General features: G+C 43.8%; 1 protein-coding gene across 4 annotated transcripts in view; it reads left to right on the top strand.

Moving 5' to 3' along the window:
* The window catches only part of SVEP1 (sushi, von Willebrand factor type A, EGF and pentraxin domain containing 1), a 182,694-nt gene that overhangs the window by 71,350 nt on the left and 88,653 nt on the right, over positions 1–22,691 (top strand). For all 4 annotated transcript variants that reach the window (XM_059724628.1, XM_059724630.1, XM_059724629.1 and 1 more), the window contains exons 7-13: positions 2,301–2,498; positions 5,126–5,244; positions 6,065–6,194; positions 9,320–9,427; positions 9,725–9,856; positions 13,879–14,073; positions 18,766–18,887. In XM_059724628.1, the coding sequence (XP_059580611.1) occupies positions 2,301–2,498; positions 5,126–5,244; positions 6,065–6,194; positions 9,320–9,427; positions 9,725–9,856; positions 13,879–14,073; positions 18,766–18,887 (1,004 nt within the window). The remainder of the gene's footprint in view (positions 1–2,300; positions 2,499–5,125; positions 5,245–6,064; positions 6,195–9,319; positions 9,428–9,724; positions 9,857–13,878; positions 14,074–18,765; positions 18,888–22,691) is intronic.

The raw sequence follows: 22,691 nt of genomic DNA, 5'->3' as shown, positions 1-22,691 counted from the left end.
TCCCAAGTAGCGAGACTATCATCACTTCTCTGGAAATGTCCTCCACATTTTTTTCCTTGGGATTCAGCCTAAATTTCCACTCTCTTAGTTCCTTCTCATTATTCCTATGTTTACCCCTGTACCACTCTAGCTAGTTCTTGTCATCTTTGTGTTTACAGCCCTCATCACACTGCTGTCGTGTTCTTTTTTTTTTTTTGTCTTCTGTCCAACATGTCTTCTAATCTCTTCTACCTGACCATTTTTGTTGCTGTTCCCTGAGCTCTCTGAACTTTGCTGATAACATTCCTATAATGAGGCATCCAGACATGAACTAAGTTTTCACTAATGGAGATATTTTTAAGTTCCATGGCAGAAAACTACTCTGTCTAAAGCAAACATATAAGCACTTAAAGGCTCTGCAGACTGTTGAAATGACAGTGAGATAGGAAGCAGTGATATATTAATTATTTTAGAGTCTAGTCATGTTTTTGCATATCAAGAGTTTAAAGGGCAGGAAATGTTTATAATGCTTTGATTATATATTGAAAACATGTTTTTGTAGAAATGCCAGAGCTTTTCAAGGACCCAACTTTGCTAATGCATGTGTTTGACTGTTGGATTTTGAATCAGAACCCTTCCTGTGCCATCAGACTTTTCTTACAGCCTGGACATCCTTTTATTTGCTTAGCCACTCTGCGTGTCCTCTGTATTTAATATTCATAAGCTTTCCTTTCCTGAATACTGTTCCCTAGGAGGATTCTTTTGGTCACTGAGTATTTGTGTTCTTCCATCTACCAAATAAATAGTAGTCACTCTGGCTTCAGTCTTAACATGATTCCTGGAGACTTCCATCTTCTTTTCTGAATAGCTTTGAAATTAAGAGTTTTTTTGTAATCTCTAATGGATCTTAGCATTTGTTATAAGGAATGTCTATATAATTCCCAGAATTTTCCTGAGATGCTGGCTCCTATAGGCATATTAGCTTTACAAGGTATATTATTAGAAGTACATGAACTGTATAAATTTGCTATCCTACTTTTATCCTCCTTTTTTATTCCCAGAACTGTATAATAAAAATAATATGCATTTCTCCAAGTCAGAAATGTGGCTAGTTAAAATCAAGATTAAAATGCTTATGAAAAAGTTCCTCCTATTATATATTTTTGGGAATATTAACATTTTGATGAAAATTGTGTTCAAACATGAGTATTTTTGAGTATCCCTAATAATATATATTTCGTGACATGGAGGTAAATTATAGAGCAGTACAAATCTATAGCTAGTACTTGCTAATCTCAATGTTTAACATTTCATAGGAATGAGTAAGTATTTCTTTTCAGCATGTATGGGTCTCTGAGTCTTAGTTTGCACACTAGGTTTAAGTAAGATGATATATCAGCCTAGTTTCATTTGAATCTGTGTCGGAGTTCACTTATAAATTCATGAACTGTAATGAACCATTTCATAAACCCCAGGTGACTGTTGAGCATATAATGAGATCTGTGACATGTTTGTTCATATGTTGTTCTCATTCAGTGAAATTGTATAAGAGGTACTTTGTAGTGAGTAGTAAGCAAACTGCTCAACAGAGCAAAAAATAATTTTGTGTACAGAGCTTTGGTTTGACACAAGCAAGCCGTGGTGGTATTGTGAAAAAGAGCCAAGTCTAGTTCACCTCCTGCCAAAGGTTGTGATTTACTGGAAAAGAAAAACAAATTCCTGTAACTATAAGAACTTAGATGGATCTGGCCCCTGAACTACACAGAATCCATTTTAAATCTCAGTCTGGGTTTTATGGGTGCATCTTACACATTGCCCTTTGGTGATGCAGTGACACGCTACGTTGCCATATGGCATGCTACAGAGACTTAGTGATCATGTGCGTCTACACATGATCACCAGCTATGTCATTGTAGCGGCGCTGCTACGGTGATGTAGTGGCGAAATCTAGCTGCGTGCACGGTGCAGTAACCACCCATACTGTGCCATGCTTTAGTACTTTGAAAAGGAAGTACTAAAGTATGGCAACGTAGATACGCCTGCTTTGTGTCTTTGATAGTAGGACCTCACTACAAAGAGGAGAATATCTTTAATAAGATTTTCTAGCCCACCTGAAACACATTATTCTCCATGCAGGCTGATTGAAAGTTATCTTATTAGTGGCAATAATCAATTGGGCTGTATTTTAGTGAATTTTAGAATAATGTTCATATTCTTTTTTCCTTCCTTTACATTCTGATATGTCGTTATTTTCTGGTGTTTTGGGATATGTATTTTTATGTGTGTATGCCATGTGATGTTTGTGTACTTTCTTCTTCTAGAGGTGCACTGCCCTGTTTTCCAGAAACCAAAGGATGTGATGGTGCATCCATCGAATTGTGGACAGGAACCAGCTAAATATGGAACCATGTGCCAATTGAACTGTCCTCATGGCTTTGTCTTGTCTGGAGCTAGAGAAGAACTAAGGTGCATTTCTTCTGGGACATGGAGTGAAGATGTCCAGAAGGCTTTTTGTAAAGGTAAAGACCTGAACAATAATTTCCATTTACAAGTATTTGTGGGATTGAAAAGAAAAGGAATACAAGATAATCATATAAAGGTGTGCTTGAACCTGGCAGATAGAGCAAATAAAACAGACTTTAAAAGTCACTGGTTCTATTATCACTGCTTAACTGTAGAATTTTAGCACTTAATATTATGTAATTTAATATTTAATAGTTTATAACAAAAATTTCGGTCTTCGAAAGCTTGTTCAGGTACATATATATGATGTTCCTCACTGGCAGTAAGCTCTCTTGAGACCCTTCTTAGATGTCCCTGTTTTGTTTGGGTTTGTGATGATTGAAAGCCTTAGCTGAAGACAAATTGGAAATTTAAGATTGGAGATCAAATATTGATCAATTGATCTTATTGAGTTTCATCCTCAACGGAATGTCATGGATTTCTAGATCTCCTACCAATTCTGTGTTATGAAAGAAAACTTCTATTGCTCTACCAGCTGCCATGGGCTATTTATTTCCTGAGCTATCTCTGGGGTTGAGCACTACCCCTATTTAACATCACACAGCAATATTGCACAAGGCTAAGAGTTAACAGTGCAACATGTGACATTTGGGCAAAACTGTATGGAGAGTTTAGGCAGACAGAATGTGATTACATTAAGTTTGTTTTCAGCCGAGGATCTACATAAACACCTAGCTCTTTGAAAAACTTTAGATTTTTCTTTAATAAACATACAGTACAAAGTTTAAGATTGAATGACTTTGCTTTCTTCCTTAATCTGAAATTAAGCAAAGGTAAAGTCTCTGAGAAAGCACAATGTATATCTGTCTGTCCCATGGAACAATGTCTGTCTGCAGCTGGAACTGAGGGTCTCCAAATGGAGGCTCTCACAACATACAGGCAGGCAAAGGTTCTTTTATATTCTGTGCTGCACTTGTAAGATAAACAATAAAGAAAACTAAATCATGTCAGCTACATCACTACAGAAATCAACATGGGATCTTTGATCCTGAATGACTGCAAAGTGATTAGGAGTTCAGTTTTGCTTTTTTCTTTAAACATAGCACAGCTAACAGCACGATGCTTCCTTGCACCATGGTCTGATTCAATGTTATCTCAGAAGGAACAGTGCTACCTACTGAACCAGCAGCTGCTTGTCTGCCTCTGAGAAGTCTTCCCTGCAAATGTGGGCTGGGCAGAGCTAGTAACATCTAACAGGATCACCTCATGAGGCTACAGGCCAAGCTGGTTGGATCAAGATGAAGCACTGTACACTGGGACCAAGCATGTGGAGGGTGCCATGACTAGCAGTGATATAAGAGCCTAAAATAACGAGAGTCTTTAAAGGCTATGCCTTCTAGTAATAATGAATGCAGTTGCGATCAGCTACATGTTATGAAAACATGTCCCTGCTTTAGTTCTCTTTATTGTTTATTCTTCAGCCAAAAGATTTGACCTATTTAAAATAATCAGTTTTCTTTCTGGTTGTTATGACCCCTTTTTCAGATTTTCACTGTTAACTGGAACTTGCTACAACAGAAAGTCTGTAGTCTGGGGAGCATGAATCACAACTGGAATATGTTTAAAAGAGCATACTTTATATATATGTGTCATCAGCATGGGTTCAGAGGAAGGCAAAGGAGATTGTGGTTATTGTTTTTGCAGTTGTTATTATGGAGTTTTAATTGCCAGAGTTATGTCTTTGCTGTAGATCTATATCTATAAATTTGTAAGTAGAATCAGTTCATATGTTGCTTTGGAGTCTCCTGGGCATAGAAGGGCTGCGAGTTGAATTCTGTTGTCCTTGTCTAGTGAGACTGGAGCCCATTTATCAAACAGCACTACAGTAATAAAAAAAAATCCTACCATGATGTTTGAAGAGGCTCCATGTCAGGGAATAATAAAGTGCCTTACATTGTCAAAGAAATTTAAGGTTTAATTGTTGTTGGCTGTGCCATGTGTGTTGCACTCAGTGTTAGTTACACAGTGGCTCACTAAAGCCTCTCAGCTATTGTCACTTATATAAGTACAGGACTCAATTTGTCATAGGTGATGCTTTTGTTTAGTCTCAGAAATTACTTTAAGGAACAGCTATGGAAAATTGCATTGGCAGTTTAGTCAGAGCTCCTTTACTTACGAGACTGTCATAGACCCTGGCCCAACATGGTGTTAGACCCACTGTGCTGTTGCTCAATGTCAGTATGCCATCACAGGAAAAAAATATATTTTAAAGGACAGAAATATTTGGTATGAATGTATATAGATTACACTTGGGTCAAAGAACAGAAGAATACAGTAGCCTTTTAATTCATAAATGAATGTGTTATTGTAAGAGAAGACAAACCATTGATTTATTATTATTTATTATTTGTCATATGGCAACACTTTGAAGCCAGGGCTCAGTTTAAGAAGTGCTGTACAAAATGTACCTAAGAGGGTTCCTGTCCTGGAGAGATTACAGTGTAAGTATAAGAATGTGGACAAATGGATATTAAAGCAAACAAACAAGAGGAGCACAAGGAAATAACAGGGTGTTACTATTAGATATGAAGAACAGTGGTTGCAGCAAGCTGCCTACCTGTCGTAGAGTTTTTATGGCTGTTATCTCACTTACATGACTGGTTTATGTCTTTTTCTGAGTCAGATACTGAAGCTCCTCAAATCATATGTCCAGACAATATAGAGGCCACAACTCTGGAACATCAGAACTCTGCTAATATTAGCTGGCAAATTCCAACAGCCAAGGATAACTCTGGAGATGAGGCAAGCTAAAATCTATGTGCTTCATTTGATGCAATCCTTTCTTAGCTAGCTGTTTTAGTCTTCCTCAAAGCCATTGGATTTCCTTGTTTCTTGATAAGCATCAATAAAAATATCTGTTGAATGCTGAGTATCTGCAGAATTCAGACTTTTCCTGCTTGTTAGGTGTATTTGCTCACAGGATACCCAGTACAGTGTTTAAGTACATAAACTCTTGTTCAGCTAATTTCTGAGAAGGAGTTCTTGAAATATAAAGCAGCGTATTAAGCTTGATCTCCTAAGCCGCAGGAAATAAACCTAATCATAACTCTTTGGGGCTTAAAGAGGGTGCACCGTGATAAGTAAAAATTCACACCAGCATTTTAAAAGAAATAGAATCCAATTTTTTACTACATTCAGGTTTCAGATACAGACCAGCGATATCAACAGAAGGCAGTGGGAGGTCTGTGCAAGATTCCAATAACAGTTTGCTCCCACGAGTAATACTCCCCAATTTACAGCTCTGGTTTGGGAAAACAATGCTTCCCATGTCATGTGAATACAAGTGATTTAGTTCAATTCTCATTTATGCCAAGGTCCCTCTACACAGTTCCGACCATGTAAAGCATCCTCAAGGTGGGTGTAAATGTAACATGCTCCCACTTCAGAGCTCCTGTAAGCTGCCAGTGATACAGCATCCCTAGAGTAAATGAGGATCAGATTCATCTGAATTTGTAGGCCTTAATTTTAAAGGATTAGTTTTATGTGCCTATGTCCTAAAACATAAATACCATTGCAACTAACCAGGCTTGATTTTAAGTAATAGTATCTTCTCCTTTACCAGCTCTCCATTCATGTTACTCCAGCTTTTATACCACCATATCTTTTCACAATTGGAGAGGTTTCTATCACGTACACAGCAGTCGACACATCTGGCAATGAGGCAAGCTGTACGTTCATTGTCAAAGTTATTGGTAAGTGATATTCAGAGACATATGGGAAGGATTCCAGCAATGATAAAATGATCTCATTTGTGCAGAGAGAGGCTCCATTCCAACAGGACGTTGAAGCATGCACTTAATTTTGCACATGTGAATAGTCTTGTTCAGTTCACACACTTCAAGGGAGACACATGCTTGTGAATCCTGCTGAATTGGGGCCATACTCTGCCCAACATGTGGCTGTTGCTTTTAAATATTTTATGCAGGTTGGTTATAGAGGCATTGTTCGTTCAGAATTGGGGGCTTCCCTTCAAGTTGCAAAAAAGTAAATTTAATATAACAAAACATGGACAACACTAGCTAGTTGTATTGCTGTATTTTCTTGGCATTTTTTTCCTGACTGAAAGACTGCCAATGTCACGGAGAGCTTTAAGGACACCCACACATTTCTTTAGAAATAAAACTTGCAAATACTGGTTTGCTTAAGTATTGACATTCTCTATCTTTTATTGAACAGTCTTTAGAACAAAAATTCACTCTTTAGCAAGTTCATACAGTGAAATGAATCATGAATACAGCTGAAGGAACTAAAGCAAATGTGCATTATCTGAGTAAATATTCTTGAATCCTTGTTTTGGGTTATTAATTCCTTGCCAGTGTTGTTGCCGCATAAAGCAGAGAGATGGTTTTCTGCTTTGTTAGTTGAAGTTTAGCAATGATGGAACACTTTCACTTCTTGGTTTCATATGAGGAAATTATGCTTGTCAGAGTCCTTTAAACCCTTTCTTTTAAATCCCTTCTTTCTATGAGTCCTTTCATAGCATCTGACAAAGTAAGCTACTGCCTATGAAAGCTCGTGCCTCTCAGAAAATTTTAGTTTCCGAAGCGCCAGCTACACTGCCTTCTGCCTGGATTTTAAAGAAATAATTGCGTTTAAAACACATTAGTAAGCATGTAATGTTATGATGGTTTTGAAAAAACAAGCATGAAGTTGGGCACGTAGTGATGCCTTCTTTATTGATGTCTACTAGAGAATGTTTGACTGAGCCTCATTCTCCTTTAAGTCAAAATAAACACCAAAACAATGCCACTAATTTCAAGTGAAGTTTCTCCTGAATTACAGTTCATCCCTTATTTAACTAGCTATCTGGCTGATGCGTTTTGTGTTCATTTTGTTGGTGATAGTGTTGTTAAGCAGTTAGAACTCAATGGTATAAGTTTAGCAGTGATAATGTAATGATAATTAAGGCACATGTTCATTTAACAGAAAAGTGGGATCTGATCTCTGAACCCAACAATTGTGCTTCCTGCCATGCCACCCATGTATGGCAGGAGGCACTACTGTTTGGATCAGGGATCAGATTCTAATACTACTTGCTGGCACAGAGGGAGCCCAGAACCACAGCTGGGACCAACAATCAGTTGATTGTCCACCTCTGCCCCCGGGACCACACCGGGAACTTGAACCAGCTCTGCTGCAGACTGAGGCCAGAGCTGATAATCAGATGATTTTCAGCCCCAGGCCCAGACTACACCAGGACCAGTTTGAGTTCCCAGTGTGGTGAGCTGACAGTCAGCTGATTGCTGGCCCTGGGTGGGATAGCCCTGGATCCAGTTTGAGACTGGGGCTTTCTGGACTGGGTGACAATCAGCTGATTGCCAAAACCTTGCACTAGCCCCTCTGGCCAGACTGCCAGTTGAATGGGATAGGAGGCTTCTGGTAGGGGTGGGAGGGGAGCCAAAGGTCTTCCCCTGCTGGGGGCTTTAAACCTTGCCAGGAGCCTCTGGTCCCCCACACTTCATAGCCCAGCCACAGCTGCCTGGCACAGGATTTAAAGATCCCAGTGGGGGAGCTCTCTGTATAAAGAGCTTTATAGAGGTCCCTCAGCACTCTTTATAAAGCTCCCTGGGCACTGAGAGCCAGAGACCCAGTAGCCTGTCCACACTGTCTGGATCCAAACACCCCAGGAAATTTTAAAAAGTACATTTGCAGACCATCTGAAGAGGGCCTTCAGTGTGGAGAATGGGCAACTGGGGATCTAGGATCTCATGGCTCTTCAGTTGCCTGTGCTCTGCACTATAAAGCAGCACCTACAATTGGGAGGCAGGGAGCCCTCAGCCCCTCAGCTGATACTTCCAGGAACTTAAACACTTGCTTTTAGGTGTCTAACTGGGGCTCCCAGCTGCATGCCTACTTTTTAAAGGACAGGAGTGCAGCCTTGATGTCAGGCTCACAGTGCTCCTCTCCCCCTGCCATCTACCTCCAGAAACTGGATGGAGGCACTTGGTCCAGAACTAGGTGCTGCCTCCAGCCCAGTCTCACTGATCAGCTGAGCATCAGTGTTTCAGGCATGATACTAACAAGCCACAAAGATGTTACACATGACATTTGGAATACCTTTGTGGTGCATTTGCTATATCATCATGCCATAAATTTGCTCTGACTTGTGATGGGTTACTATTTATGGCTGAATGAATACCTTAATTGTATCCTAAATGTAATGTGTGCCAGGGCCCTGAGTGACATTTTATTGTGTGTAAAGCAGATGTTATATGTTCCAGTGTAGTATTTTAGGGATCCCAAATCCAGTGAATGCAAGTAAGCCCAATTCCTTTGTCCATGACTCGTGTGAGAGTTGTTCTTCTAAACGTGTGGGTTGAATTTGTGAGTTAAGTCAGTTAGGTCATTTATTCCTTGAAACATAATTCAGTTGTTGCAGGTTCTGAAATAGCTGTTCATATAGCTTGAACCAAGGGCCTTTTGCTTGTGGAAGGTATTTATAAATGACTAACAGTGGGCCAACCTCAGAGGCAAAATAAAGAACTAAGTAAGTTGCAAGGTATTTTACACATGTGAAGAAGGCCCAAGAATAAGTCTGTGGTAGACAAAGCAGTAAGCAGAAGGGTTTAAGATTTATCCTTCCCCAGCTTACTGTTCCATCCCATTGGTGCCTTCATTACAATCCTGCCATTTCATTATTTTGGCAGATTTGCAGCAGCCTCCTTTCAAAACTGCACACACATATATATCCTCATATACTGATGTGGAACTTCACCCAGTCTTCATGTCACCAAGTCATGTTTGCTTTCTATACTTGTATTTAGTCTTGACAGCTGTCCTGTGTTCAAATTTCGTACCATATTTTGCAATCCTCTAGATGTAGAAGCCCCTGCACTTGATAGATGCAGATCTCCACCTCCGATTCAGGTATCCGCAAATGAGTACAGAGCAATGTGGGAGGAGCCACAGTTTTCAGACAACTCAGGTAAGAGAATGCACCTCAGGTATATACAAAGCAGCTGAAGGTTGGGGTGATCCAAATGGTTCTCCTGTCACCCTTTGAGACCAAGGGATTTTAGCAGTGTACTGTTTTGAAGAGATGCTACTGCTTTATCAAGAATTTACTGTGCTAGAATTTATTTTCCTGAGAATATTAACAGCCCCAAGTTGTGTATTGTATACTCAGCCCCAGTAGGGAAGGTTGCTGTATGCTTTTAACTATTAAGGTGTTAACAGAGAGAGCTTTTTTTTTTCTTTTGTTTGCTTTGTTTAACTACTCCAGGGGCTGCACTGACTATCACCAGAAGTCACTCACCTGGAGATCTTTTTCCCAAAGGAGAAACTACAGTTCATTACATTGCCACAGACCCATCAGGAAATAACAGGACATGTGAGATCCACCTTGTCATCAGAGGTTTGTTATTTTCTTTTTTTTTCCTTTTTTTGGGCCACTGAAACAAATCAATTTACAACTAGTCAAAATGCACTTATCTGTATCATTCGCCATGAGGTAGTTGATGTTGTAAATCAGTCACTTGTATAAGTAACAAGTGTTTGTTATACATAGATACATGAAATGTAAAACCAGACTGGTGCTCTATACATTTCAGTCACCACTGTTCTACTGCTGCTGAAATTAGGTCTACTATTGAATGGCTTGTATGGCATGCAATTGGAATAATGTAGCAGTGAATCAGGCCCTTCCCATTCAAATTACATGTAAAAGCTATCAAAGTTTTATTTTCAAAGCAGTAAAATTCCTTCAAATTAATTCAGTCATTTGTCAATGCAAAATACATATTGACAAAGAAAATAGAAATCTGCCTTTGGGTTTACTTCCTGTAGCTGGTATGGAAGACTTCTTTGGCAAGTTTTTTTTTTTAATTATTGAAACTAACTACTAATTTGCTAGCAGGAAGCAGAACACTTTCTAGATTTTAGTCTGTGTGCTGTTATATATGTATGTATGTGGATAACATATATATTATAAAGACAACCTCTCCTCCCCAAACCACTAGCAGGTCCAAATTCTTTTTGAAAAATGAAGAATTAAATTGACAAATACACATGTAAATTTGAAAAAATCAGGAATACATACCAATATTCTGATTTGGCCTGATTTTTTTAAGTCTCACTAGTATTTATATTTACAAGCCAAGGTTCAATAATTAAGTCCTGTAGCTTAAATATAATAGGCATTGCAAACTATAGTGCAATGACTCTCAACCAAGGTGCCACACAGTGTCCCACAATATTAGCACTGTTAGGTGTGCAAACATGATTCACAAGATAAACCCAAAGATTTCAAACAGGAATCCATAGTGTTAAAAACATTCTGACCTCCTGTGATCTTTCTAAGTTCTTTTCAACAGAAGAATTGTGCTACTATTTTTTGTAGTAAAAAAAGGAGTGAAAAACTTGCATTCCCTTGGCATTTTCCAAGGGATGTCTTGAATCTAAAAAAGGTCAAGAACCACTGCTGTGGTGTCTCAACATAGTCAATTTCTTAATGAAATTCAAAGTTATTGTAATTTAGAACATTAAGCTTTCCAATTCTCAGACCTGGCATCATTTCAAGCTCTAGGTGACCTCAAGCATCATAGCCTCCCAAACTTTAGTCCTTTTCATTTCAAATATTCACATTTTTCTTCAAACTTGGCTTGTTGAGTAGATCATGCCGAGTTTTTAAATTGGACTAGATCTGAAAATTACTGTTTGGATTTTGATCTCTGACATGCCAGAAGAAACTCCACTGGAGTCAACAGAAGTAGATCAATGTAAAACCAATAACAATGATGTCAGAACTAGGTGTATTAAGCTGTGCACCATAGCTTTACTGTATAAAGGTTATATTTAAAAATCTAGTTAATTTTATGTAGTGTTTTACCAGGTAAAGAATAAGGATGTAAAAAGAGATATTTGTTTTTAGGCAAAAGTATAATAGGTTTTCAGTCACACATTTCCACATTTCTGAGTGTGTTGGCACTGGATTTATGACCCAGATACCTTGTTCCAGGCAGACCTAAAACTCTCAAACTGACCACGACCTCTCCATTCAATAATAGGGCAAATTTATTGATAGTGATAGCAGATAAGAATAATGCAAACAATGCTATATCTACTAGTCCCAGGGTTCAAAGAATCGAGATACATCTGGCCAGTACATGAGTTTCACTCTAAGGTTCTTTCTTAAATGTCAGATTTCAGCAGCCTGGAGGTTGAAGGCTGAAGCCCAGCCTCCCCCTGTGGGGTGGGTGAGGTAGGCTGGTGGTGTGCCCTCTGTCCATGGTGTCATTGGGTTCCCCCCTCAGGGACCCTTTGCTGCTCTGAAATCCCTTCTTTTGTATTCTTTTCCTCCCCTGATGACTTTTCATCTCTGAACACTGTTGACTGGTCTCTCTGTGGTCATCATACTGTCCACGCTTGTCCTGTCAGCATGTTCCTTTGTTTCACAAACCCATCACATGTACACATTTTAATTTAGTTCTTTCTGGTGTCTTCCTAATTTGGTCTGTTTACCAAAATCGGAAATCTCAAGGGCTCTGCAGTGGGCACTGTGACCTGGTGCCAATGCTTCAGAGTCCCTTATCTCTGTTATGGAACAGTGCGGTACATGTCTTCAGTGTCCCAGCCTGTGTGTCTGTTTGCTGCTTGCCTGTGTCAGACACAGTGGGCCTGGAAGGAAGCTTTGTCACAAACAGGCTTTTAGAAATCAATTAACCCTTGCCGTTGCCCTGGACCATTGTTTTAATGCAATATCTACTTTACCTACAAGCTGATTCCCAAAAGCAAACCTCTAAATTCTAGCCTTCACAGTGCTTTGGGGGGTTTTTTAAACCTAATGGCTAGGTGCCGACATCGCACTTTTTTTAGGTGGTTGGAAACTAGTCCATACCTGTAACAAAACAAAAATTTGAGACACATAGATTGGTTTCGAAATGACAGATCCAGGTCTAAGATAGACCTGGATCCTATGTGGTAGTATCAGACTTACTCGAGCTAGGTTGGACTGGTCCTATCAAATGTTAGTGCCAGGTCCACTTGTGACTCAAGGTAGGTTGCTATCTGCCAGTATCCCAGGGGGTTTCACAGGGCCCGCTAGCCCCACCATCCCCCTCTCAGGGAGCCACAGCATAGCTGCTACAGCCAAGCACCTAGTGAGGCAGGACAGAAGTGGGGCCTGTGAGCTTCTGGGGGCAGGTAGTGCCAGTGGCACACCCCACATTCCTGGCCCAGGTCAGGGGAGCACAGAGTTCCCAGAGGCCTGGGGCCTTGCACTACAGTGGTTCGGGGATGGGCTCGGAAAATTCCTCCCCCGCCCTTCTCCCCTAGGAGGAACCTGCATTCCAGGCCGGGTCAGGAGGAGCACAGAGTGTCCCTGCCCGATCCTGAGCCTGGGACCCTGTGCTGCAGGGATTGATACACAGTGACAGCAGTTAAGAAGGTTTCAGAAGCTCCGGGAAGGGTTCAGAGGAGGATTTTCCCTTGCATTAAGCCAGCATCCAGTTTTGGCTGAAACAGCTTTCTCCTGTGCAGCTGTGGGGCACCAGGTTCCTGTGCCAGGCTGAGCTGTGTCGCCTCCCCACCAATCCCACCAGTGGACTGGAGCCCCACAGCTGCACAGGAGAAAGCTGTTTCAGCCAAAACTCAGCACTTGGTTGGCATGGCGCAGAATTCTCTGAACCCTTCCCAGAGTCGCTGCAGCACAAGGTCTCGGTGCTCAGGACAGGGCAAGGGACACTGTGCGTTCGCCCACACCGACCCAGCTGGGGAGGTGGGGTACGCTGCTGGCACCATCATCCGCCAGCAGCTCATGAGCCCTGCTCCCCCCTGCCTCTGTCCTGCCTGGGGAGCGCCTCCATGCCCTCTACCCCGGACGAAGCCCAGGGACCCCCGTGCCACTGAGTGGAGGGTGAGCATGCCTCCCTCTGTTGCCTGTAGGCAGCTGTCAGCTGCTTGACACATTACAGGGCAGCAGGGGGAGGCATGTGCCTGACATCCAGTGAGGAGTGGCCCTCACTCAAAGGCACTTAGGTGCCCTTGGTAATATCTGGCATGCTGGTTGCTGTGCAGGAGCACCCTCTGCTTTGGCCAGTGCAGGCATCTGCCTCCCTCTCCCCACTGAAGGGCAAACGTGAGTCTCATTTGCTAACAGTCCAGTTTACACAGCTTAAAAAAACCTGCATAGATTGGATTGGCTCCGTTTCAGCCTTTTTGACTGTCTGTACTTGGCCAATGTTTCTGAATTTTAAACTCCTGAGCGTTTCAAAAGCACTAACTGTGCTCCCATTGAAATCAACTGAAATATTTCTGTTGGCTTCTGTGAAGGCAGAGTTATGCTGATGCTGGATGATTTTGAAAATCCTAATTCTAAGGTTGTCTAATGAGTATTACTTGAAAAGTTACCAGTATGTGAACTGAATATGTTTTATATAGGTTCTCCCTGTGAAAATCGTTTCACCCCTGTGAATGGTCATTTCACATGCACAGAAGATGAAATTGGTGTTAACTGCACCTTACATTGTATGGATGGTTACAGCTTTGCAGAAGGGGCAACTGAAAAGTACCATTGTGCTTATAAGGATGGGATCTGGAAGCCACCATATTCTACTGAATGGCCAGACTGTTCTTGTAAGTTTTACTTTCATTATTATCCTCCTTTTTTGTGCTGTAAAATAAGCCAGTGGTACATTGAGCAATCTATATAGGAGGAATGTGACTAAAATAGTTCTAGGACTTATGACAATTTTTATTGATAAAAACCTTCAATTGTACTTTCCTCCAAACTTAAAAGAATCTTGCACTGTAAGTCCTCTAGAACCAACAACTTATTTCAGAAATGGAGAAATGTAAAAATAATGATGTTTTGAATCCTTGGGATTTACAAGATGGCAGTGCAATGACATTTTGATTCAAATAAGAAATTAAAATAGTTTGTCTGCAGAGTAGACTAGCCATGTTGTCACAACTGGAGTGGGAATGAAGAATAAGGTTATAGGAAACTGTTTGCAAGGAAATTTTTTTCCACTATAGCAAACCATACTTTCTAAACCTGTCTAATTCTGAGATAGATATAGGGTCACTGGTTGCAGCCATGTTGGTCTAAGGCAGGGGTTGGCAACCCCCAGCACGTGAGGCCATTTTGCTTGGCATACCATGGCCAGCCCTGGATCTGGGTAGCTGCTGCCAGCAACAGAGCCCGGGCTGCTCCCAGCAGGGCTTGCAGCATCCCAGCTGCCTGCTGGGAGCAGCCCAGGCTCCCGGCTGGCAGCAGCTACCCAGAGCCAGGGCCGGCTTTAGCCAGGAGGCTCCAAACAGCTGTGCAGGGTCCAACATCAGCTCTGTACTGGCACGTGCACCCATGCCTTGGAACAGGCAGTGGGGGCGGGGCCCAAGGCAGTGCAGCCCCAGTCTCACCCCTACTCCCAGCACAGAGTTGATAGTAGGCTTCCAGAGCCTGGCGCAGCTGTTTGTAGCCAGCCCGGGCTCTGGGCAGCTGTAACAAGCAGCAGGCAGGCTGCAAACAGCTGCACCGGGCTCCACAGCTCTGGCATCAGCTCCGTGCTGGTGGTGCCTGCGTGCGCACCTAGGGGCGGACAGCAGGGCAGCGCAGCCCACCCCAAGTTGCCTGAATTTGTGATGGAAATCAGTCAGACTGTAGGTTTTCATTCCAGATGATGAAGATGTCATCTATATATCTCAGGTATAACATGGGTTTGATGGTGCAGTTCTTGAGGAGTTCTTCTTTCAGGTGGATCATGAAAAGTTTGGCATGTTATGGGGCCATTTTGGTGCCCATAGCTGTGCCAATGGTCTGGAGGAAATGTTGGTTGTTGAAACTGAAGTTGTTGTGTGTGAGGATGAAGTGTATGAATTCAGTAATATCTTGAGGTCTGTACTTTGAGTTGTAATCTTGCTCTTGTAGATGAGGCTTGGATGCCATCCTGGTGTGGTGTATAAGCTGGTGACATCCATGGTGGCTAAGAGGGTAATGCTGGGAGGGTGGTCTGTATCTTTTAGTTTTCACGGAAAGTCTGTTGTGTCTTGGATAAAACTTGGTCTTTGGGTGACAAGAGGCTTTAGGATGGATTTGATGAAACCTAATATTTCCTCAGTTAGGGTTTCATGGTTGGAAATGATAGGTCTGTCAGCGTTCCCTGGTGTTTGGATTTTGGGGAGCATGTAAAATGTCCCTGGATTGGATAGTGGAGGGATCAGGGTCTGAAGTCTTTCTTGTAGTTCAGATGGAAATAATGTGATGGTGGTTTTGAGGTGAAAAGGGGAGTTGGATCTTTCTTTAGTTTTTCAGAGTAGGTAGTGTCAGAGAGTTGTCTGCTGGCTTCTTTTATGTAGTCTTCATGGTTAAGGATAACTGTAGCTCCTCCTTTATCTGCTGGTTTTATTACTATTTGGTGGTTGAATCTTAGAGAGTCTATGGCCCTTCTCTCTGAGAGGGAGAGGTTGTTATAGTGGTGTTTGTTGTTGAGTATTTCATTATTCATTATTCTTTGTTGTTGAGTATTTCATTATTCTTTCTCTGAAGCAGTCAATATAGCAGTCAAGGTTTGAATTTTGTCCACTGTAAGGTGTCCAATCTGAGGGCTTTTTGGATTTTTTGGCATTAATATTTTCATCGATGTTGTCACAGGATGAAGTCATGTTGAAAGAGGATTTGTTTTGGTTGGGAAAATATTCCTTCAGATGAAGGTGTCAGAAAAATTCTTCTAGTTCTCCACATTGTAGTGTCTTAAAAATTAAAGCCTTTGGAGAGGACAGATTTTTCAGCATTCGTGTGTGAGTGGAGAGATTGATAATATTAGAAGGTTAATTGATTCCTTCTGTTTCATCAGGTATGAGCCTGAAATGTCATAAGGTATTTATTGGTGCCATTTCTCTGAGGGTTGTTTTGTGGCTGGGAAAGTTGTTCCTGTAGTAATTGGGTCCATTTCTTCTTTCTGTGTTGGATGGTTGTTGTAACAAATCTTTGGTAGTCTCTTTGTATAATGTTGCATAATGTTTGGGAAGATATCCAGATTCATCTTTCTTAGGTTATTGTAGCATGTGTTGATTTCCTTCTTGAACTGATTTCTTTTGGAGTGGGCTGTGTGAAGGAGATGATTTTAAATTTTTTTGTGAAGTTCTCCTGCATAATTGTGAAGCATATTTGATATCTCAGAAGCAATTTCTATGTGGTTGTCAGAGGACTGTAGATGTTCAGTCCTCTGGGAATGATGTTGTGTTTCTTGCATAGCCTTAGAAAGTGTATGTTGCTGCATTTTAAAATGTTTGTATATAAGAAATATACCACAATCTAAAGTAATTGATTAATCGTCTGTTACCAAACCAGAATTTATTAGTAATTTTTCATTTGAGATGGGCCCAACTTGAACCCAGCTATTCAACCCAGCTTGAACCCGAATTTATTTGTAATCCAAATGTGAAGAGATAGATTCAAGTAGTGCAAACAAAGGCTGCCATTACAATTAATGGTATTATTTCTACAGTATGAACAGACAATATGACCCCAGTGATTTACACACATATCAGGGTGTTGGAATTATGGACCAGCCCAAAATCCCTGATCTGAACACTTGAACTTTGGGAATTTTGAAGTCTGGACCAGGAATCTGTACTTTTAGGCCAGCTAGATTAGTAATGAGCATTGATATATGCCTTGGTCTCCCTCTGTGGCATATCATAAAATACATGCTGAAGGAGTTGATGACGAAAAAAAAAATGGGCATGAACCTCGCAGGTTCCTTTCCTTTAAGAAAATGTTGTGATATGTCAATGATAGTCATTTTTTTCTTTGACAGCTAGGAACTTTCACACTGCTCAGCACAGTGTGTGCTGGAAAGCTTGTTACCATATTCAAGTTCTAGAGCATTTTGTTTTACCTTCATATTTATAAAATTCTTTGGATTTTAGGCTCTTTCTCAAAGATAATCTGCTGAATTTAGAAAATTTAGTATAAATCCGCCCAAAGCAGTCTTTGAAGCTATTATACTGAGGTAGGTTCCCTCCTAGGTCCCCTGCCATGGTACTGGCAGCAGCACGCCCTTGGGGCATTCCTGGCCTGCTGTAGACAGCCCCTCAGCGGCGGATGGCTCTGGCTGAATCCTGGGAGCTGCATATGGCAGCATGGAGCCAGCCTGGCCTGGCCTGCTGGTACATTCCTTCAAGCTGAAACCAAGCTGGCTAAGTGCCAGCACATGAGGCTCGTGGCACTGCAGGTGCGAGTTACACACCATCAGGCCAGGCTGGGCTAACTCCATGGCTCCACGTGGGGCTTCCACCACTCCAGTGGGGAACCGCACGTGGCAGCACGGAGCCCACCTGGCCTGATGGTGCATGACTCCCTGCATCTCCTGGTCTGCATGCCATCAGGCCGGGTGGGCTCTGTGCCTCCACTTTCAACTCCCTGCTGGGGTGCTGGAAGCCCCACGTGGAGGCATGAAGCCAGCCCAGCCTGGCCCAGTAGTGCACAGCTTCTGCCTGCAGTGCCAGGAGCCCCATGTACCGTCATGGAGTGAGCATGGTCTGGGTTGAACGTGTGTGCCAGCGGGCTCAGTTGGGTCAGCTCCATGCCACCATGTGCAGCTCCTGTGATTCAGCCAGAGCCACATGCTGCTGAGGGGCTCTGCCTGCCTTGGGCCAAGAGTGACCCAAGGGCCCACTGCCTGCTGCTGCCCCTGGCGGCATGGGCTGCGTGCCATAGGTGGGGCATGTAGTAGTGAGACCTACATGCACCCACAAACCTCACACCCACCCCTCTCCAGGGTTCCCCCACAGATCCCACACCCACCCACAAATCCACCCACATCCCCTACTCCCCTTCACAAAACTCACACACTTCCCCCACAATAAATCCCCTCCACACACACAGACCCCCCATACCCACTCCCAACCACACTCCACACTCCCCCACACACAATATACAAGAGTAAGACTTTATTTTTCAAATAAATCAGGACAATAATTTTTTGAAATAAAATTAAAATATGTTATAACAGATAGGTTTTTTTTAGCATATGATTTGGTTTTTTTTCTGGTTCCAAGATGGCAAAACCCCTTCCCAAAAGAAGTACTTTGGAGGGCAAGGATGGGGACTTCCAGTGGCAAAGGCCAGGGATTAGGGGGTGGGACTTCTGGTCCCAAGATGGTAATCGGGGGCAGGGCACCTGTCATGGGGCAGGGCTACCCTTGCGGCCTTTGACAGCTTACCCAAAGTCGTTAAGCAGCCCTCCAGCCAAAATAATTGCCCACCCCTGTGTTATACTAAACCTATTAACCAATAAAAGCTTCTTTTCCCCACATTTTCAGTAAATCGTTTTGCCAATCATGGGTTCAAATCCTTTGAGATGCTGTACAAAGCAACCCGATGTGATGACAACAACCTTCTAGATAGCTTTGCTGAGGCTTTCCAGAGTGCACTTGGTAAAATGGTAGGTTAGTAATACAACTTGTTTAATAACTTCCTTACATTGCTTCTTTTCCTCCTTACCTGTTCTTTATATTGCATTCCTTAGAAGCTTGGATGTTGATTTTGTTTCAATTCAAATGATAAAACGTCTCCCTTATAATGAAAGTGCCCATACGTTGATTGTTACTGTAAAGAGTGATGTGCAAATTGTTGTTGCAGCCACAGTTCGGAATTATAGTACATCTTCAATACTGTATCCAGATGGCAACATTCCTCCCCTCTCGTTCCCTCCCCTTCTCTACCAGTAATTTGTAACTATTATTATTGCATAACAAACTGTTCTCTTTTAAGGTTTGCTATATATAACATCTCTTCTTTTATGTTTGGCATGATTTTAAATTATACATCATGCATAATTCCTCACAAAATGCTGCAGTTTCACTTACCTAAATGAATTCTGTTATCCAAAAGACTTTTCAACAGGTGCTTTACCAAAGGTTGGGGTAGCTGAGGATGTGCTGTAGCTTCAAACTTAGTCTTGGAGATGACACTAATAAAGCTTCCAAAAGCACCAGAAACTTAGAAATCTGAGTCTATTGACTTTCAGTAGGACTTGTGGCCCTAGATCAGTTGTTTTGAAAAACCCCATTTTACTCCCTCAAAATTAAGTATTATTCTTGAAACTCAGTGATTGGGACAAAAAAGACCCCCTGTCTTAATATGGTAGTACCTCATCAAATGGAGTGGTATACAGGAGAAGTCATGGCAGTAATGGGGAGAAGAGCAAAGTACCATCAAAAGCTACCATCCAGCCCTGCAGAGACATCATCTGCCCAGCACCCTGCATGGCCATATAGTCTTATATGGATTACAGAGCCCAAAGGCATTTGATTCATCGGCATTGCCCACCAGCCCGTTTGTCAGTGGTGGACACAACTTCATTGTCATTCTCTTATGTTGGAGTCTAGACCCCTGGCACAGGTGCCAGAGTGTGGCACACAAAGGCATTTTGTTTGGCACATCTGCCTTGGAGCAGACATTGGGGAAGGTGCCACGGCTGTGCTGCCACAACAAGAATCAGGCCCCTTGTGGCTCCACTCCTGGCAGACCAATATCTTACAAGTTGAGGTTTCCAGTGTTTTTGGCACTCTGCCCGGAAGTGTTGCTGACTCCTGATCTAGACATCTGTTGGTCTGTTGTATTGTCCCAGCTTTTTTTTCTTTCTGCAGGAGAACTTGGCTGATTTTCCTACCATTCCTCTTCTTTGATAGCATATTTATCACCTGTCTCTGAGAACAAAACTTAAAAGTGCAAATACTAGCTGAAATTGCAAGCACTAAGTCATGGGACAAAACACTTGAAGACCCCCACCTGAGCACTTGCATCAAAGTGCAGCATGTTGGCATAACAGAAGTCCAGAAGACAATCTAAATATGTCAAGTCCATTTCCCCAGGACTTGGAAATGCTAGCAATGATCCAAATGCAAGAAAATTAAATCACTAGCATCTAAACACAAGAGTTGCATAGAGAAGCTCCAGGCAAAAGTTGATAGGGTGAAAGTTGATGCAAATAAAAAGCACTTTCTAGACCTCACTTTGTTGGAAAGCCTCCTGGAAAGCAACAAATACGGCTGAGTTAAAGAAAGCTGAGCTACCACTGCTTTCCTGTCTGATGGGTTCTGCAGTGTCGTCACTGCTAGAGCAGTTCATTTGCAGTCTGGAGGGTCTCTGCAAAGTCATCTGTACTGCTTAGGGGCTGCACAAGGGCAATGAAGGTGGAACAGCTGTTTTAGTCATGCCTTTGCTTCCATATGCAAGGAACACAGGGACTCCTTGTGGACTTTACATGGACCAGCATGGAAAGCTGTGATACCACTGGACCAGAACAGAGCCCAGTTGATTCATAGATCAGGGATGGGCAATTATTTTGGGCGGAGGGCCACTTCACAAGTTTTGATGAGCTGTCAAGGACCACATGGGTAGCCCCACCCCTTGACAGTTGCCCTGCCCCCTGGTCACCATCTTGGGACCAGAAGTCCCACCCCTTGCCCCAGATGTACTCCTTTTGGGGAGGTCACCTTGGAAATGAAAGTTACACCCTGTCACATGATCTGCGTCATAAGACCCACCCACCCAACACCAAACTGCCCTACTTACCATATCTGTCCCAGAATCCCCTGCCCTCATCACACAGTCACATAGATGTCCTTGTTATAACAGCTGCCCAGGTGATTGGGGGAACTTGGTAGGTGTGCCAGTACATGCACTAGGAGCACTGGGCCCAGTACCTACCAGGGCCTAGCCCACCCCAGGCTGCCCATGGCTCCAATGGCAAGCAGGTCCTGACTACAAGGCCCAGACCTGCATAGCACAGCAATGAGCCAGCCCTGCCTGTCCTGTTCTGGCTGCAGCAGGTGGTTTCCAGCTGCAAGCCTGGACCTCCATGTGGGGCAAGGAGCCAGCCAGGGCCAGACTGGCACCACCTGGTTCCCAGCTCCAAGGTCAGGACCTCATGGCCAGGCCCATCCCCTCCCAGCAAGGGTTCCTAGCTTCAAGGCAGGGGCTGGCACCCCACAATGCAGCAGAAGCCAGCCCAGCCTGCCCTTCCCCTCACCTGCAGGCCAGGACCCGGCTCAGCCCCTCCTTAACTGCAGGCCAGCAAAAGCTAGCCCAGCCTCCCTTCCCCTCACCAGCACTGGTCACCAGACCCCTCCCACAAGCCAGGACCCAGCCCACCCCATCAGGCCCCATGCAGCAAAAGCTGGCCAAACCCCCCTCCACCCCTCACTGGCACCAGCATGACCTGGCCTGTCCCAGCCTGCCCCACTCCTCCCCCCTGTGACACAGCAGAAGCCAGCCCAGGCCCAGGTCCCCTCACTGGCGCAGCCCCCTCCAGTGCTGCAGGACCCATCCCATCCCAAGCCACAGGGGGCTCAGCAGCAGCTTTCCCTCCCTGGTGCCGGCCCATCCAGGCCCGGCCCGGCCCCTCCCAAGTGGTATGGGACCAACTCCGGCCCAGCCATGGCTTCCCCGTGTGCTGCTAGGGACAGGATGAGCCCAGCCAGAGCAGCAGGGGCTCAGCTGCACCTTACCCCTACCTGTGCTGGCCAGTCCCAAGTGGCACACGGCTTTGCTGCCACTTCTGCTGCCTGGTGCCAACCTGGCTGGGCTCATCCTGTCCCCAGCAGCACATAGGGAAGCCGCGGCTAGGACAGCTTCGGCCACGTGCCGCTTGGGACGCTCTGGACCCAGAAGGGTTGGCACCAGCCAGGAAAAGCGACGGCGGAGCTTCCTGCCTCTTAGGCCCAGCCGGCTCAGGTAGAGGGAAAGTGCAGCTGAGCTCCTGTTGCTCCGGCCAGGCATGTCCCATCCCACATGGCGTACAGCTATGCTGCCATTTTTCCTAGCTGGTGCTAACCCTGCCAGGCTCGTCCTGTCCCCAGCAACATGTGGGGAAGCCGGCTTCAGCCACATGCCACTCTGGACAGGGCGGGCCCAGCCAGGTTGGCACCGGCCAGGAAAAGTGGCAGCAGAGCCTCCTGCTGCTTGTTACCAGCTGGCTCATGTAGGGGGAAGGTGCAACTGAGCTCCTGCCACTCTGGCCGGGCTCGTCCTGTCCCCAGCAGCACATGGGGAAGCCGGCTTCAGACGCACGCCGCTTTTCCTGGCCGTTGCCGACTTGGCTGGGCCTGTCCCTGGCTCAGGACCGGCCCAGGAGTGGCTTTCCCTCCCTGGTGCCAGCCCAGCCCAGCCCAAGCCACACAAGGCAAAGCCACAACCTCCTCTTACCTCAGCTGGCCCGCCCGACTGGTCCCAAGAGGCACAC

Source organism: Alligator mississippiensis, chromosome 3 (assembly GCF_030867095.1).
Source record: "Alligator mississippiensis isolate rAllMis1 chromosome 3, rAllMis1, whole genome shotgun sequence".
Taxonomy (NCBI): domain Eukaryota; kingdom Metazoa; phylum Chordata; order Crocodylia; family Alligatoridae; genus Alligator; species Alligator mississippiensis.
This window is presented reverse-complemented; position numbering and strand designations above follow the sequence as displayed.